Source organism: Argopecten irradians, chromosome 3, assembly GCF_041381155.1.
Source record: "Argopecten irradians isolate NY chromosome 3, Ai_NY, whole genome shotgun sequence".
In the NCBI taxonomy this organism is placed as follows: Eukaryota; Metazoa; Mollusca; class Bivalvia; order Pectinida; family Pectinidae; genus Argopecten; species Argopecten irradians.
Genome location: NC_091136.1, coordinates 37,379,666 through 37,399,576, shown reverse-complemented (window position 1 = coordinate 37,399,576; position 19,911 = coordinate 37,379,666). Strand labels below are relative to the sequence as shown.

At 34.6% G+C, this 19,911-nt stretch overlaps 1 protein-coding gene across 1 annotated transcript in view; it reads right to left on the bottom strand.

Annotated features, from left to right (window-relative positions):
- LOC138319662 (SCO-spondin-like) overlaps nt 1–19,911 on the bottom strand; it is a 44,550-nt gene that overhangs the window by 21,553 nt on the left and 3,086 nt on the right. The window contains exons 6-28 of the mRNA XM_069262808.1: nt 19,793–19,799; nt 16,349–16,436; nt 15,926–16,116; nt 14,160–14,314; nt 13,105–13,289; nt 12,604–12,645; nt 12,180–12,364; nt 11,868–12,025; nt 11,464–11,642; nt 9,220–9,279; nt 8,823–9,007; nt 8,289–8,449; nt 7,172–7,347; nt 6,764–6,799; nt 6,299–6,412; nt 5,886–6,056; nt 4,999–5,169; nt 4,359–4,529; nt 3,784–3,963; nt 3,363–3,542; nt 2,926–3,096; nt 1,778–1,974; nt 150–312 (exon numbers count right to left, since the gene is read on the bottom strand). Of these exons, the coding sequence (XP_069118909.1) occupies nt 150–312; nt 1,778–1,974; nt 2,926–3,096; nt 3,363–3,542; nt 3,784–3,963; nt 4,359–4,529; nt 4,999–5,169; nt 5,886–6,056; nt 6,299–6,412; nt 6,764–6,799; nt 7,172–7,347; nt 8,289–8,449; nt 8,823–9,007; nt 9,220–9,279; nt 11,464–11,642; nt 11,868–12,025; nt 12,180–12,364; nt 12,604–12,645; nt 13,105–13,289; nt 14,160–14,314; nt 15,926–16,116; nt 16,349–16,436; nt 19,793–19,799 (3,326 nt within the window). The remainder of the gene's footprint in view (nt 1–149; nt 313–1,777; nt 1,975–2,925; nt 3,097–3,362; nt 3,543–3,783; nt 3,964–4,358; nt 4,530–4,998; nt 5,170–5,885; nt 6,057–6,298; nt 6,413–6,763; nt 6,800–7,171; nt 7,348–8,288; nt 8,450–8,822; nt 9,008–9,219; nt 9,280–11,463; nt 11,643–11,867; nt 12,026–12,179; nt 12,365–12,603; nt 12,646–13,104; nt 13,290–14,159; nt 14,315–15,925; nt 16,117–16,348; nt 16,437–19,792; nt 19,800–19,911) is intronic.

Below are 19,911 nucleotides of genomic sequence, written 5' to 3'. Positions count from 1 at the left end.
CGAGCATATATATGTGACCGCTCTCCTGACAACAACATAATACGTTTATCAGCTTTGATCAATTTGCTTCCTACACATGCAGAAGTTGTGCTGTTCTTCCCATACATCGCGTGTTATAAACCTTTTTCGGTCATCTTTAATATTATTACCTGCACCAGATTCACACATGGCCATCAATTCCGGGTCACATCCAGCATATCCGGTCGTTTCGTCACTTCCGTCGTCACAGTCTCTGGAGCAGTCGCACTTCATACTAGTCATAATACAGGTCATTGCTCCTGATTCACATGTAAACCAGTTTGATGGACAAAGCTTAAAAAAAGAGAATAAAAAAGCCCAATTGAATTAAATACCGATACCAATGTCGTGTATGGGTAACATAGACCACCGCTCTAGTGTAATGGAAATTGATTAATCTGACTAACTTTCCATTAATTATCAGGCTATATTGAAATAATGTAATGATACCAAACTCCTGACAGTGGGGTGACAGCATCTTAGCAATTCATGATTGTAAGGAAACTGTGCCAGTAAAGAGAGGCTGTTTGTTTACAAAGCGCAAAACATTTCAAAAGTATGAGTGAACATACATAGTGGTTCTTACAAAAATGGGGAGGAAGAAAAGCCTGAATGGAAATGTAAAAAATATAACCTATATGAACAAGCATTCTGAGTGTTGCTGAGGCAATACAAAACTCCATTCGGTCGCCAAAACCTATCATACACGTAACCTTGCGTTGAAAATAATTCAAACTAGGCCTACGAGTCCTTTGTAGATGTTAGAATAAACCAACAAAGAAAGGCCAGACTTTCTAAACATTGCAATAGAGATCTTTGTCTAACATTCATCCAATTCAAATGCATCCAAAATATTTTGATTCTTTATTTGCACATTAATGAAGAAGCCAATAATCAAACAATGAACTTCACATAATAATCATTTATTTTAGTGACAGTGACCTTTCTACGATATAATTGAAATGTAGTTGATGTGTTTTACACTAAATTCCATCTTAGCATATGTTACCATATACTACTAACATTGTGTGAAGTTTTACAAAATCCATCCAAAGTTATCATCAAGAAACCAAAACAAAAATATAGTAAGTGACCAATGCAGTAAAATATAGTTTTAGTAAGTGACCAATGTAGTAAAATATAGTTTTAGTAAGTGACCAATGTAGTGAAATATAGTTTTAGTAAGTGACCAATGTACATGTAGTAAAATAGTTTTAGTAAGTGACCAATGTAGTAAAATATAGTTTTAGTAAGTTACCAATGTAGTAAAATATAGTTTTAGTAAGTGACCAATGTAGTAAAATAGTTTTAGTAAGTGACCAATGTAGTAAAATATAGTTTTAGTAAGTGACCAATGTAGTAAAATATAGTTTTAGTAAGTGACCAATGTAGTAAAATAGTTTTAGTAAGTGACCAATGTAGTAAAATATAGTTTTAGTAAGTTACCAATGTAGTAAAATATAGTTTTAGTAAGTGACCAATGTAGTAAAATATAGTTTAATAAGTGACCAATGTAGTAAAATATAGTTTTAGTAAGTGACCGATGTAGTAAAATATAGTTTTAGTAAGTGACCAATGTAGTAAAATATAGTTTTAGTAAGTGACCAATGCAGTAAAGTTGCGTGAAGTTTCAACAAAATCCATTATTCAGTTCTCATATTATTGTCTGCAACCCAACATCCACGGATACGAACACTACAGTCCTCTCATAATCTAATGTACATTTTGGTAAAATTATAGTTGTTGTATCTTCACAAACCTGTATATAAACGCCAGCTGCAGCCACAGGGCAAGCATTGGTATTACAGTCGGTGAATTCACTTGACGCTCCAGAGCAGGGCAGTCCACCATTGGCCGGAAGTGGGTTATCACATGTCCTTGACCTCGAGTAGACGCCCGTGCCGCATGTCTTTGTACAGGCTCCATATGCTGACCACGAACTCCATGCTCCGTCAACTGTAGTTATAGTGGAGGTATTATATTAAAGTTTTAATACTACGTTCTGGAAGTAGACACATTTATTTGAAATGCACAAGATAACTTTCCTTCTTGGAAGAACTGATTTAATCTTTAGAGGGTTTTGGTAACTGTTAAGATATATATTAATTTTTACATCCTTTTTATGGATAGTTTATTAGTTATACAGTTTGTTAGAAACCTAATACGGAAAAATATTGGGTCTAAAATAACCTGATACATGTTTATTTTAAACACAATATTTTCTGTATTAGCTAGGTAATAACAAACTGTGTAACGGATTTATCCCATTGGAGGCTCTTTTAATTAAATAACTACAAAATACATTATTATGGAAACCAAAATGACTGAGAACGTAAGCAATGTTCACTTCATTGAATGCCTCGAATACGTTGCAATTGTCCATTTCTGTTAAATAATCCTAAATAAGCCTTGCCGATGTCCTTTTGCTTTTAAAAGTAGTCATCAGCGTTATCATTCACACGTTTTGTTTCCAACTCTTTAAGTGCCGTCGTCGCGAAGCGTTACTTGCCATTTTGTTGCTAATGACGTTAGGGGCAAAGAACGATAACTTTATCGTCCAAACCTAATACTTTTTCTACTAATCTAATACAACTATATCTTGGATATCATGTGACGTCATTTCAACCAATAGGAATGCAAGATTCTTGTTTGAGGCGGGATAGTAAAATGAAACATTGGTGAGAAGACTACACAAGATATATCACATATAGTATTAACTGAAAGAGGTCAGTGCTGATTTGATTTTAATCCTATATCTAAAATGATGCGTCAAAATGTATCCTTTTTAGAAAGCGCAACGATATAACGATATTAACAGAAAGATATATATGAGTTTTAAAAATTAACAATTACAAATTGTACACCATATTTTGTAAACTGAATGCCACCTGTCACGTGACAACTTACTGATGCAGACTTGTGTATTGCAGGTCTCACTGGTGGTGTCCGCTCCAACGCACTGTGCTCCGTTGTATTGAGGGTAAGGATTGTCACAGAGCCGTTCTCTACTACGTGTACCTCCACCACAGGACACGGAACAGGATCCCCACGCCAGCCAGCTTCCCCAACCACCGTCAACTGTAATTAAAACAGTGCAGCAAACACATCATCATTTGAAAACGAAATAAGGAGGAATGTGTAAATGCTCCTCCATTCTATAAATTAAGAATTTTCGATACATTCCTTAATGATCCTTTAATATTGTTTTTTCTTGAAAAGGTTTTTTTTAGTTTGTAATGTGTTAACAATATGATATATAAAAAGCTCAACATCTTGAAAATTTCAAAACAATTTAGCAGTTTCAAGTCAATTTGAAGTTGTACTTGTAAACTATCGTTACGTACTTGGACAGTTGATGGTGCCACATGCTTGTGTTGACGTGTGTCCGGTGCTGAGGTTTGGACAGTCCGCTCCTCCATACAGCTTTACAGGGTTTGTACAGGAGCGAGTTCTCTGTTGTGATCCACCTCCACAGGTCACGGTACAGGTACCCCAGCTTCCCCATGATGTCCACCCACCGTCAACTGATTACACATTTATATAACAGTTATGAAGGCGAGCTATTATGGTTCACACAAGCTCTTATAACTTCTTTTAACTCTATTATTTAATATATGGTTTTGAAATAACTAAGTCACATCAGTCCATGTGATTTACGCTTAGCCTACGTTATTTGCAACTTATATAGATAAATTGATACAACTATCTTTCAAGCATATTCCTTATTCTGTAGAGTCATACAGGTCATAAGAGAGGAGTACTTACTTGGACAGTTATGTGTGTTACATGTCTGGGTAGCTGTGGCGGTAGATGGGTTGTTGGCACAGTCGGCACCTCCATATTGTCTAGCTGGGTTACTACAGGTTCTGGTTTTCTGTTGGGTTCCACCACCACATGTCACTGTACACGATCCCCATCCACTCCACGACGACCAACCGCCATCGACTGTTGAACAATTTAATAATTTTATTTGATTATCGGATTGTTTTTTTGTTCTTAAAGTTATATTCATAATCACAAATCAAGAAGGGTTTTAATGTTATTCGCCACCAAATTTTAACATTTTAAGAATTACAATACTATTTATGACACATATTATTTTAATTGATCGCCAACTGTCAATCAAACTGTCAATAAATAATGTGCATTATGTATAATGTATCACTTTAAATTGCGCAATAAAAGTACTAATCCCTACTTCCTATGACCATTTGAATTCAGAAAAAAACGTGTTTTCAAAATTTGTTCTTTTCATTAAAGTTTTGTCATATCTCGTTTTAATAATATCGATGATATATTTATATATTCTATACAGAAGAAGCAGTTAAAACAGTACATACTCGGGCAATTGTGTGTGTTACAGGCTTGGCTAGCTGATGCAGAGTTGGGACAGTTGGCACCGCCATGTTGTGGTGAAGGGTTTGTACATGTTCTGGTTTTCCCTTGAGTCCCACCACCGCATGTTACAGAGCAGGATCCCCATCCACTCCACGACGACCAACCGCCGTCGACTGAAAAGGGATTTGTTGTTTTGAATTACGACATGAAAAGGGTGTGTTCTTCTCTGAAATACTTGGGGTATATTTACGTGTCTGCCTCTGTTCTTCCCGTGTTAATGTTGTCCTTTGTAATTACATGCTTTTGTCATATATCAAGCGAGTAAATTCTAGAGTAATATGGTGACCTACTTTCTGTATTTGACGACACGATAATAAGGTTAATAGTTATCCAATTTACGTGTAGGGACTTTATATTATGAGCAATAACACGATGTCAAGAATTGAAGATAATAGAGAGATCTCTGTATCTATTTCATGTTTTGACTTCATGGAAGTAGTGTAAGCTATTTTTGACGTAGATGATACAAATATCTTTCTGTTTATTTCGCATGAAATTGTATGAAATTCAACAAATTTTTTCCTCTGCGAGACAATTTTTAAAAGAAACGACTAAGCCCAGTAGGTATATTTAATGGCTTACTTGGACAGCTTGCAGTGTTACAGGATTGTGTGGCCGTTCCGGAATTTGGACAGTTGGCTCCGCCATATTGAGGTGCAGGGTTAGTGCATGATCTGGTTTTCTCTTGCGTGCCTCCTCCACAAGTTCTTGAACAGGTGCCCCATCCTCCCCAGTTGGACCAGCCTCCGTTTACTTTATAATGAAAACAAAATTTTCTTAAATATGCAGCGTAACATATCGCACACAATTCCTTTGCCATAGATGAAAGTCCCATTTCCAAAACGTTTTTTTTCGCCTGTAATCAAGGTCTAAGTCAAAGAATTTTAGTACAGACGTCAATACTCCGTCAACAAAAGCATGAATAAAAACATGATTCGTACAACTGAGAATAGTCTGTAGTGTACCTTTTTATCTAAATGTCCCACAACACGCACAGAGAAGAATAATCTGAGAATAGCCTGTGGTGTACCTTTTTATCTAAATGTCCCCACAACACAGACAGAGAAGAAGAATCTGAGAATACTATGTGGTGTACCTTTTTATCTAAATGTCCCCACAACACAGACAGAGAAGAAGAATCTGAGAATACTATTTGGTGTACCTTTTTATCTAAATGTCCCCACAACACAGACAGAGAAGAATAATCTGAGAATACTCGGTGGTGTACCTTTTTATCTAAATGTTCCCACAACACGGATAGAGAAGAATAATAGCATTTAAATGAAACACAGATTCAATATTGAGATTTGAAAATTTGATGAAATGTAAAAGGGGTGACCAAAGAAGTCATGATTGCTTGTTTATACACATACTAATGTTCACGAAATAAAGGATATTGTTCAGACAAATCCTATTTAGTAAAACGATAAAACGCTGTAAAGCCATAAGAGCATCAGCAGGAATCTTACTTGCGCATGACGCGGTATTACATGAAGTAGTGTCTGAGGTGCTTCCGGCACAAGCTGCTCCGGAACCTACAGGTGCCGGGTTGTTACATGACCTTGTTCTTGTCTTGGTTCCACCTCCACAGGTCGCCGTACATGATGTCCACGATCCCCAGTTTGAATATCCACCGTTTACTATTAAGTGGTCAATGGAAATAAAGTAATGCATTGAAATAGACCATTAAACACGAAATGACTTTAAAAACACAGCGGTAAATGGGATTATGAAATGTAGCTAACATCAAACTGTTTAAATTTTTTGACAAGTAATCAATAAAGTCGTTTTGATACACCAAAGTGTTTATACGTTTCATATAATCAATTGTCACCTTGTATTGGTGTTTTAAACCTATAATATTTTAAACTTGAGAACGTACAGTTTTCGCAGTTGGTTCCAAAGTAGTTTCCGGCGCATGCGCACTCGTATGTAGCTCCGAGATCAATGCAGGTGGCGCCATTTCCACATCGATTTGGATTACACATGTCCATTGCTGTAGAAGTAATGAAATGGGCTCAATATGATAATCTGAGAAAAGTTTCAATACATTACTCAAGTATGCTCATCGCTGTATAGATATGGCCATCGGCGTATAGATAGACGGCAATGTTTAGCTTTGAGATATATATAAGATAGACGGCAATGTTTAGCTTTGAGATATATATATATAAATATATTTTGTTTCATTTTCCTACTTAGGTCGAAATAGGGCTATGATCGTTTATTATTTATAACGTTGAACAAGATATGTCAAACGTTTAGTTACTGGTTCTATCAAACCAGATACTATTTTAAACAATAAAATCGTGTAAAAGTTTCTATTAATCAATTATTTGATACTTACAAACAGATATTGCAAACACTTCAGCGATCACTTGAGCTGTAATAAATGAATAATTCTTGAATCAGAATATCAATATTATCCTGCAATACATTTCCAACATTAATCAATTAAATGTAAAATAATCCAACTTCCGAAGTCGGACAAACAGTGTTGTATTAACCATAGAGGAAATCTTTTCCTCCAAATATAGAAGCAGCTGTTTCGAACATTTGAAACCATTGTCACATTAAATACAAGCGATATCAGATACATTACGGATGAATTAGTTATGCTTATAACAAGCAATTTTCCTTCATTTAGAAATGTAACGAAAACACAACGAGATATTTGTAAAGCTTGACTGACTAATGTCATTTTGTTACTTTCAGTTTTAAGAAATAATATTAACATCAAATAATCAATACTCACTATCCGATAATTCATACCCAGCTGCGTCGCTGTATAAGAAATATGGTTTGATATTGGTCTTCGTTTCCCAGCTACATCCATAACTCTGCACCTCCGAAACAATGAACCAGCCAGCATCATTTTGACATCCGCCATAGTTACGGTTCATGTAGAAATTACGTCCATGTGGCTGATCGCTAAATAGTAACACGTCTATTATTTTTAAAATTGAAATAAAATTGTTGTATTATGGCAATATTAAAGGGATTCAGTCTAATACATAACAATTTGCACATATTTTGATAACAAACCAATTCTTATAGAAATTAGATTAGTTGGTTTTACTGTGATATGCCAGAAAAGCCCACTGTAGTGAAATGTATGTGAAATATTCAATCTCACTTGCTGCCCGCCATTACATAAAATGGTCGGATGTCTTGTATGCCGAACCCTGGCCCTTGCCAGATTTTTTTTTTTTTTGTCTAGAACTACTCAAATCGCTCTTACAGTAGTCAGTTTACCTTATTAAATGCCTGTTCTTGTCTAAAAATAATTTCATAAACTCTTCAGTGGTTATGCATTGCATTTGTTTAACGTTTGGCGTTTTTAATGTTTGGCTCGGGTATGGGTACAGCGTACATGTTGTACCTGCTTAATCCTATTGATCAACGATTTGAAATTTCAACGGTATCAATCAAAATACTTAATAATGTCGTGAAATGTGTCAATATTTCTTGTTATATGTTTCATAAGGAATGTAGAACAAAACATTTATGTCATATTTTGCTTCGTGGTTATGTAACTGAATTAGCCTCACTGAATTGTCCCTTTAATATGTACTAGAAAACTCAATTTAATTGACGCAAATCAACTTTCCCTGCAGTTTATATCTTTTGCCATTTCCGTACGGGGAGATTTACTTTCGCAGAATGAAATCTGAAATTACCTTTCAGTACTATTTTGGAAGATATTTATGAATTCTAAAGTTGTTTTGGTTTTTTTTTTTTTTTTTTTTTTTTTTTTTTTTTGCAAATTTCGTGAAATCGCAAGAAAGTTGTTAAACAAGTTAACAATATCTCTTGAAACTGTCATAATATCATATTCCTGACAATATATTATTTATTTATCATTAACTTACCCATCAATAGCATCAAAGTTTGTGGTTGATGTAGGACCGAGATCATTCCAGGACGAGTACAGAACGCGGGCTTTGGAAAACCAGCTGTTCTTATCGGCACCGTGGGCGTCAAATACCGCAAAGGCTTTCTCTTTACCACCGGTAATAAAGGATACCCGAACCTGTCGTAAACAATAACAGTTCAAAATTATCGTCATAAATGTTTCACATAATCTGCCTGATATACAGTGATTTCACCCGTCTAAGATGACCAGGAAAGGTTTTTATTGGCTGAAAATTCATAGTGCCGTCATGACAGAAAAAAATAAAATAACGTCAGGAAAAATGACATGACAGGATTTCGAGGATGGCGGGACAAAATTGCGCCATCCTCTGGAATTTCGTAATGCTTTTTTTTTACGTGAGATTTTTTTAAAACGAGTATAAGACGTTTTTATTTTTTCGAGCATTCCAATATTAATTACCGGTATTTTCTCATTATATATCGTTATAATTTCTTCAAAAAGATGTATTTGTTAAAGATTCTTGACATACAGCACTAATGTAGTAGTCGGACCAGTTGTCTACGATTGAAGACTTGTAGGCCTTAGTTCCTGCCGCTATTGACATGGCGTTAGCGTCCCCTTCGTTGACTGTGTAGGTGCCTTTCCACAGGTCCCGAACATCAGCGGCTCCACCAACTCCCTGTCCGTGGGCCAGCTTCATCACCGGGGTCCATCCTTAAACAACACAGCAAATGATAGCAGAAATAGGTATTTATGCCAGTTATACAAATATACAATATCACGTTATACAAAATCACAGTTTTCTAGCGGTTTAAATGATTCTATATCTATTTATAGAAATTATATATCAAGCATTTGTCAACAATTAGATCATTTAATACCGACCAAGTTGTTCATTTAATTAAATGAAAACACTAAATTATTACCTGTGATGAATATGCCCATTGTCTCAGCTGCTGGAAAGCCCGCGCTGTTCCAATTACCTCCTGAAACAGTATTATAATTATAATTTTGTTAACGTCTTGCAAGCAGAGACATAGATGATTTAATTACTATTTAAATCTCTGTTGGAAGTAAAGTTTTTATATGTCAATAAATGTTAAAGCCACATTATATCTTATTATATTTTTCATTGTAAATAATACTAAATTTTGCCTAATGATAAACTATATATCCTAATGGCGATATTATAGCGATACCGCGTGTTATTTAGCAAAAATTGTAACGGTAAATAGTTTGGATCCCTTTGATCTCCCACACAGCTCGGCGACGATCAGTTTGCAAAACGTTTCTGATTGGCCGACCAATCAGGGAACAGTATCGGCGTGAGTTGATTGACTAATAGTTTGGGAAGAAGGTGGGGTCACTGTTCGTCGCTATTTTTTCAATTAAATAGTTTGTATCAAGATGATCTACGTCCTTGTTTGTACCAAAGATACACATAATTTCACGATATCAGAAAAATGAATGATTTGCTGATTGTTTTCTCTCTTCCTTCTGCTTACTTATAGCCTAGATTTTAATCCAGTTAAAAGGCTTATTGCAAACTGAAATATGTAACCAAACAGGAACGATATACATATACATGTATGTTCACATTTGCTTACGCAGTTCTGAAGCTCTGCATGAAATATCCTTGGCAGACATGCAACATTACTGTCGAAATATTGAACATTTGAATGTAATCTGTTAGAGAATGTTAAAATTCCCATCATGTTTTGAATATTCCGAAAGTTCCTCATTTTCAAATCATATTCACTAGCAACAAAAATGATTGGTTGAACTATTTTTGATAAACTGTTAAAAAATTATTTTCTTTCGTAAATCATTTTCACTTGATGTATTAGCTTTTTAACTTCTTAGGCAAATTTTCAAAAGTTGATACATGTATATGGTAATAAAAAAAGTTTTGCAAACTGATGGTCGCTGAGCTGTGTGGGAGATCAAAGGGATCCAAACTATTTACCGTTACAAGTTTTGCGAGATAACATGCGGTATCGCTGTACTAGATGAAAAATATAAAAGTTAATCAGGTAACGATGATGGAGAAATTTACATCAGTTTTCAAGAGATTCCTTACTTTCGCCTCACTCCATATATAGACATACATAAGGACCAATCAGTATTACCTTTGACCTCATATATAATTGCCGATCACAATGAATAGTCATCTTAGTTTTTATCAGATGGTAGTCGATTTAATCTAGGCAATTACTGGTAAATGTCTCCGTATGTAGTAAACAATTTTTCGATCTACAATATGTACCCCTGGGTACGACAGCCAGAGAGTACATGTTCTAAATTACCCCCTACTGTCAATCAGATTTACCTGGTGACTCATAAGATATTTTCCGACGAGTACATATACAATTTATATTTCTATTCATTTTAAAATACTCTGTTTTATTGAAACTGTGACGATTTGAACAAAATTAATTGAAAATAAATTCATAAGGAGTATTAATGTTTAATTTGTAGAACGTTTATTTATACTGTCAAAACACAATGAGATTTTAAGATAACTTTGCTTCATTCATTGGGTATTTAATTTGTTGGAGTATTGTTTACCAAGGAAACTTTTTTGTACGAAGAAGTTACAAAACAAATACTGAAATAATTTCAAACAAAGACCATCATAAATTTATTTTTTAATTAATAATTCACACATCATGATGCAAATAACAACAAAATTCACACCAGGACATCGTTTCAGGAACTACGAAACTGTAAAGACGAGAGATGCAGGTCTAGGAAAGTTTCTGCTCTACTTGGGTCTACCGCAATTGTATAGGCTGATAATGAACTGCAATGACCGTTATCGCCTTAGTTTCCATACCAGACTGAGTTGTGAAGGTCATTGTGTTCTTACCAGTACGTACTAAATCAAATGTGATTACCTTTTTTCTCTTTACTTTGTCATCTAAACGGGAAGGAAGCAACACTATTTTCTGCATTGTATGATCCAAACCTATCCCTGACGTCTGTTAGTTATGTTTGTACCTGACTGAGCCGTACCGATCGTTATTTTTGTGGCATACGACTATGTATTTGAGCCGTTACAACCTTTGTTATTGTGTTGTACGCACGTACCTAATTGAGCATTGACGATTTGTTTATTTGATGTACGTACCTAATTGAGTCTTGACGATTTGTTTCTTTGGTGTACATACCTGATTCAGCCTTGACGACCGTTGTTCCGGAGCTGTAGAGGAAATAAGGTCGAGTTCTCACGTTTTGATCCCAGGAACAGGGGGCGCCACCACCCCGTTTATCAAGAATCTGCATCCAGATTTCGTCATTGGGACAACCGTCATATCTGTGGTGTATGGAGAACTTACGGTTGCTGTCTCTGTAATGGGGATTGGCATGGGATTAGTATATAATAAATGAATACAGAAGTTGATGAAAATAGTTCTCCAGAACAGATAAACGAAATATGTAAGTAAATTGATAAAAATCAAATATGTTTCTGATTGATTTAAAATCAAAGATAATGAACGACTATTTCATACTTATCGTATAATATTTTAATGAATATATATATAATTGCATAACTTATATTGCAAACACGTACCCGTCGATTGAACAGGCGACCTTAGTCTTGCTTTTGATGTCGGTGTACTTAGAGTAGATAATGTTGTCATTTGAAAACCATGACTTTTTGTCAGATCCTCGTCCGTTGAACACAGTGTAGGCCACTTCATTACCACCGGTAAAGTAGGAGTAACGGACCTAAAACAGGGACGAACGTATCAATATTATATTTTGTTCCCAATTTGATAAGTTAACAAAAGTTGAAAATCAAACGTCTAAAAAGCAGATTTGCTTTACTAGCGACATTTTATTTCGAAAACATACGATATCATATTAGTTAAAAATGTCTCACTTGGTCTACAAGCTGTGCAGACCAATTCTCCACCAAGGATGATTTGTAGGTTTTACTTGGTGCCTTGGTTACGGTGATGGCACTGACGTCATTTCCGTTTTCGGTGTTAGAACTATCCCACAATTCCAACAGTGATCCAGCTGCTGACTCCACTCCGTCGACACCCTTGAACACCATTTTCCATTCTGTAAAGAATAGGGAAATTAGATTGTTTAAACATACTTTTTTACGGTATGTACGTCACGCCTCAAGGCATTAATAAGGTAATTTATATTCATTTATACAGTTTAACAAAATATTTCTCTTAAGCGTTATAGAAAATTAATTTTAATTTTAATTTTAATCAATTTTGAGTGTTTTATTCCCGGCTACCTCGAATACTTCTCAATACAGAATAACAGATACTGGCGAAAAAAGTACTCACCGAGAACGAATATGGCAAAAGAATCGCCTGTCTGTCTGTTTCCTGAAATTTGAAATGATACTTTCGAAATGAGAGCTATTTATTACTTTTCAATGTGTCCTTTGAAAAATCTGTTTGCGTAAATAAAGAATATAAAGGGCATTTAAGATGTTTTCTCGACATTCGTTATAATGTCTGAGGCCTGGTGATATCTCACGAGAGTGACCATTGAAATGCATTTCATAAAAAAGTATAGACATTTGTTAAAAGTATTATAACCGAGTATTACTTAACATTTAATAATAATAAAAAAATAATACATACTGCTTATCTTTCAGTTTTAACAGGTTCATTATAAAAAGATAAATAATTTGGTGATTAATATTACATATATAAGAAAAAATATTGTTTCATTTGGATGAAATTTTATATACCATTTCCAGCCCAATTCCCAATATTACTTAAGTCTCCGTTTAATTTTTGTGCCAAAACAAGGTAGATGATGTAGAAAAGAGTACTTACCTGATCCCCAGTTGATGTAAGTGGAGTCCCCAGAGTACATGACCTTGGGGTTGCCAGTTGCAGTGTCCCAGTTACTGCAGCCACCTGTCTGGTCGTAGTCTTTAAGTATAAACCATCCGTAGTCATTGTTACATCCGGCGTAACTTCTATTGATGAAAAACGTACGGGCGATGCTGCTATGACCGCTGTAAAAATGTTTTAAATTTCAGTCAAACTATTTCTTGAATTACTCAATGATATTAGAAGACAAATTAAACAAGTGGTACAGGAATTAAAAGATTACGGAATGGTTTAACATATGAATTTGTAATTAGCAATCATTTAGAAAAAAAAATACATCGTCTGGGGCTCATCAATAATTGCACACTTTGGTTTCCGGGTGAAATTCAGAATGCGATGACGTCAGTTACACGGCTATCTTTGGATTGTGGCGTTGCTGTGTATTCATTCTTATTGCAAAATGATGGCGGGCAACAGTCCACATGCAAGGCAGTATTTAGCACCCAAATACAGTGTTTATATTTGGAGATGAATTTTGCAATGTCATTTTAGTAGAGTAGTTTTCAGCCCTAAAATATATATAAGACGTTACCGGCAACTTAATAACTGCAGAAATATCACCATCAGAAAGTCTTTTGGTTATCAAACTATTAAGTTCACGACAAGATCGATTATTGCAGAGTACGGCGTTTCTTATCTTTATAGGAATTATTATTGTTATTTGTTAATCTCATAATATAATTCAAAATTAATATTTTTCAACATCACATCGTTTTTTTCTTTTTTTTTTTAATTAAGGAAATATTGACTTCATCAATAATTGGCAATCGTTGGCTTCCGAGAAAATAACACAACAATCATTTGTTCATTTAAACATAAGACAACACGCCAGAAGTAGTTGGTATTGTGGAAAATCCAAGCAATGTACTTTAAGATGTATTTCATCTATCTTATTCTTAATATTGAAACTACAATGAAAAACATTTTATTCGGAAATATTTGTCACAGAACGTTATCTCTTTACAATCGAGGATATACATAAGACCAGGACTTACGGGATATTACAATAGTTAAATGAGTTGCCCTTCAGATCGTTCCACGAAGAATGTACAATCTTGTTACAATCCATAAATGTGGTCTTTGTCTTGCCGAAAGCGTCAAAGACAATATAAGCTTTTTCGATACCATCTTTGAAGGCAGAGAGTTTCACCTAAACAAATCCAAGAACAGGAGATCACCACGTCATTAGATACTTCATAGAACATAATACACTATTATACAGTAAAACACGTTTAATTGTTATAATCTCCATCAATGTTCCTATACAGTATTTGTAATGTATGTACACTGTATATCGAAATCTGCTGATATTTTGTTGGTCCGCAGAGTGTTTAAATATAAAGGACGTAACTCCCAATGAAATATTCTAATAAAGTCTTATTGTAACAGTGATTATCTCCTTAGAGGATGAACAGATTGCTACACAATCATTGAGTTATATTTGTCACTATGGACGGATCTTTTATTAACAGACAACCCTATTAGTATGCATAAAAGTCATTGCATTTTCCTCCGTATACCCAAAAAACAATGCACTGTCCAGCTTTTTAATTAGGTCCCTTTAACTCTGTAATGATCACAATGTTTCTCAACTCATTAAACATCCGTAGTTTCTAGGAGCACATGTATACAGTCAAACCTGTCTATAAAAACTAATTTAATTATTAAGGGACCAAGGATAAAAAAGTCTTCTTAATCAATTGGTCTTTATGGTTGGTTTGATCCGGCACCTCATCCTTTGGAAAGGGGCTTTAGTATAAACACGACCTGCTTAATACGACTACTTTCTCAAATGACCAATTTACATTTTGCTCCGTGTATAAAGACTATGTTACTAGGTTATAAAGATTATTTCAGTCTTGGTCCCTCGGTTTTATAGACAGCCAAGACATAGTAATGGGAGCAAGTCGATCTAAAGTTAGCGAAGAACAACGTAAGCTAAACAAGACAGATGTGTGAAATGATGCTTTATAGGTTTATGGTCCGAGAAAGCCAAAACTATATATCCCGTACTATTAACATTTATCTAATACTTCGAAGTAACAGAAAAGGCTTGTATCTTACATTCTTTTCTTTTATCTAATTTAAACTTTTATGATCTAACTCTTACCATTATGCAAATTTGTGCTTCAGAACATTGAATTTAAGATCATTGGGACAGTTTAATTACGCGGTTTCGATATCCCAACGTAAAGTACTATTTGCCGTCGATTAATCCCACCTTCTGGTGATTTTGACGTCATCATCTGACGTTATTTTTGTGTCAATGGTGGGACTAATCTACGATAATAGTCCTTTTACTCAGGTCGTTTTGAGATTTCGAAATCCCTGTAGTATTTGGCCACATTTCAAAGCCTAATTCCTAAATTGTTACTCGGTTATGAATCATAATCCCAGTATTGCACCTGTCAATCAAAAAGCATTCCAATAAGGTAATTCGTACTTTATTATTGTAAGCCGATTATCATAAATAATGAAACCTGGGATTAACCATTGACCATAGATGTGAATATGTAACGTAGATATAGATATAGTTTTTATCTGCAATATATTTGCTTTAACTATTCCCAAATATATTACTAATAAAATAAAAAACAGTAAATAAATAAATAAATATATGAATATATTTAATAAACAAATTAGTGTCAAAATATCGATATTCCATGTGTGTATATTTGATTTGTTTATTTCTTAGGTTTTTTTTTTGTCTCTTCATGAGCAGATGACCAATAAACGTCATGTTAATTATAATTTGACGTACGTGTGAGACGGCTGTTTTGGTGCCCCAGTCGTTAGAAATGCTTCCTTTGTAGACTTTCCCACTGGAGCTGAAGTCATTCGCGGCTGCGATGTCGTTCTCGTTCAACGTGTTTCCCGAATTCCATAGGTCCTCTATACTGTTGTATCCGGGAGCCGGGACACCGGTCGGGACTTTCAATGCCAGTTTCCAGGCTGGTGAATTTAAATCATTCTTCATAAAAAAATTTTAATAATTAAACGCTAATATCTATGTCAATTAGATATCTGTGAAACTTTATTAAGTTAAGTCTGTGAAGCTTTATTATTGTACTGCACTTAAAGTACTATTATTCTTATTGATAAAATCTATTGCCTAGCATAATAAACATTACCTCAGTTGCGCATATTTAAGATATTGTATTACTATTCCAATAAAACAACTCACGTCCATTTCCAATATCGCCTTCGTAGGCAGTTGCTGTACACAGCAACAAAAAGCCAAGCAACAAATGTGGAAGTGGGGAGTAGAGATCCTGGAATACAAAAAGGATATATGTGTTATCTTAAATACAGTTATTCAAAAAGTTTGTGATCTCGGTTTCAAGGTCTATATACGAAAGCCGTTTGGGCTAATTTGGTGGAAGAAAAAAACATTTGCGTTATTACGCGAAACTTTGGAGTTGTATTACGCGAAACTTTGGAGTTGTATTACGCGAAACGTTGGTGTTATTGCGCGGAACAATCGTTTGTGATCTCGGTTTCAAGGTCTATATACGAAAGCCGTTTGGGCTAATTTGGTGGAAGAAAAAAACATTTGCGTTATTACGCGAAACTTTGGAGTTGTATTACGCGAAACTTTGGAGTTGTATTACGCGAAACGTTGGTGTTATTGCGCGGAACAATCGCGTTATAACACGAAAAATACTATATATTACATAGTTTGAGCTGTCGGAAGCCACATTTTGATTCCGTAAGTCACATTTAATATGGTCGAGCAATAAATCTGTCATTTTTATACATGGCGTTGTCCGGAATTTTAAAATTCATCCAAAATAAATGTTGAAACAGCGTTTGTTCATTTCAGTCGCTTTAGATACCGCTTTAGAGTTGATTTGTTCTTAATAACTTTCAGGCGCGTAGCTATCATAGACTCCCATACTCCCGTGCATCCACATCATTTTCATGTTCATTTTAAAATAACTACTGATTACGTTTTTACACACAAAATATAAGAAGCACAATTTATCTTTACTTGTATCTATACTGTTGCTAAAATAACTCCCATGAGTATACATACTTCCCAATAGACCCGTTGATGTACAAAGCATTTTATTCAACGTTAGCGTTACTTGATGTGACATTCAATTGTTGGAAATCCAAAAGTATTATGTGTTTTTGTAATCATCTTTATAAGATACAATTATCCACAAATCACATTATCAATGAGAGGTCGATGTATAGCATATGAACTAGGATGTTTCATTTTTAGAAACATCAACTTAATATCATTGTTGTGACGTCATAGTTGCATAGATATTGGACTCCACTGTTCAAAATAATGAGTTCATCAGGGCAGTGTCCTATGGCCATCCCTTTTCTCGTTAGTAACAAACACCTCAAATAATCCTATTGACATTTTCATAGAAACTTCTATCTAATATAAAAATTAGGGGCCTTTGTTTCGGTTAATATGCATATGGTGTTATACTGTCCAATCTAACAATTTGATTACTAAATCATATTTTATTCAAAAACGTTTTCAAGCCCAAAAAGGGCACAATAATTTGCATCCTTTTCAGTATTTAAAACGATATTACAGGGCGCTAGTGGTAGTGTCTAGTTTTTATAGTCATAGAATATCTTATGCAATAGAGTATTTAGAAGTAACGGAAATGAATAAATAAATGCATACAAAATCAGATAACTTACCATCATTATAAATGACGCTATCAGGACTTGACCAGGACACACGGCGGGCCGTGTTGGATATTCCACCTGACCTTATGCTCCTCTAATTCGCAAATGATCATAACAATGGTCAATAGTTAAATAAAGTTACTCTTTAAGCTTCTTAGCCAAATGATTTCGGCCAGCCATGTAACCTCTCGAATGTTAAACCTTAATGAATTGTTTTAAATGTATAATACATTTGGATTGAATTGTTGGGCTAGCCAGTTTGTTTTTTAAAAAGATTTTGTGTAATGGCACTAATCTCTGTAAGTAGTACACAACATTATTTATTATATAGGTCACACATACCATATAGGTTCTACCACACACGTCCTACCTACCATAATACAAGGTATTAGACACACAGTGATCAGGATTTCGGTGGACATAACTGACGCAAATATTATTACAAAGATGTAAGAAAGAAAAAAAAATAGAGATCACGTTCATTGAGTCTAATGTATATTGTAGTAAATAATAAACTTATTGGACACAAGCAAAATACTGAAGTGACTGACATATTCGATCATCTTCATTACAGATACCCTATAACCCAAATGAAGATATCTTACGAGATCATCTATCGCTTGCTTACATCAATGATGCCTATATACCCAATAGGGACAGTCTGAAACGAAAATGTTTTGTAACAGTCGTGATATTTCAGTTTCAACAGTTGATTTATCTATTTTGGGAAAGCCTCATCCAGGCATCCCAAAACAGGCCATATCTGATCATATTGTGTTATTGTTAGCGAGTATCATCGATGTTAAAGTTATGTGTGCCGTATCTAGGCAAACATTTTGACATGTTATTTTTTTTTCTTCAGTAATCTATTGATAACCATCAGGTTTGATGAATTAAGCTGTGAATATCATTCAAATAGACAGACAAACATAATGCCTTTTCACCATTAGTTACAATAGAGATTTATGCAAGGTACATGTAAGATTCTAGTTTTGTCTTATTATGTTTAGATGAAAACATAATTTCGTAAATCAGTTTACAATTACTAATAACACTGTACAAATGTTAAATGAGATTGTAGACCACAATTTGGCTTCACGGTCTGACCGAATGTACTCATTTCACTGTACCGTGGATGTAAATATAATGATTTTTGGCAGTACTGCCAAAAATCATTTTCAACACTTCTTTGTGCTTGTTAATTTAAAACATATGCATTGTTTTGTATTGTAATTCTCAAAATATTGGTAAATTCTGTTGGTGAATAAAATAATAAAAGCTCTTCTTGATTCATGAGTATTTTAATTACGGCACATATAGCTTTAACCTTTAGTGACACTTTACTCATGTTCATCCCAGTGCCCCTGTTGCAGTTCTCAAAGGTATATAACTTGTGTATGCTTGTCATTGTTTAATCGATTCGATGTTCGCATTAGCTATAATTGTGTTGATTATTTTCATAAATGCAGTTAAGTGAAGTCGTTCGATTACAGAGCCAGTATAATTTGTAAATTAAGTTCTGTAAGTTTGCCCAATTTCATATATTTTGATTTCGAAAATGAGCCTTCTATATCATTCAAGGATGATTTTGTCATTGGCGAATGTTGGGTACAAATTCAGGAAAATGTCCTGTTATGTATGTCAGTAGTTTATCGGCATTCATATCTCCATAAGTTCTATCACTATTTTGTTTTAATGGAGAACGTGATGTATTTGCATATAGACACAAACGAATAGCTTGACAGACAGAGTAAATTAAGACAACTTAGAATCATAAAACACAAATAGGTATGGAATGAAATTTTAATCAATGAAACATGAACATTATGATAAAACTTAGAAACGACCACTACATCAGTTATTGCTTTCTGTGACCTTAAAATAGTGACCTGCACTGCGATAATGGATAAAGACAAAACTTGAACTGAATTCATGGACCGTGGTCCATTCCAAATATCGATACCTGTCTCACATTTATCCTTCGATTAAACCATCAAAAAGATTAATAGAATCTTACATGGGTCTGTGAAGTGGACAGGGATATCTCAACCCGAGTGAAAGATTTTGGCCGGTCAACCCGAGGCTTGCCGA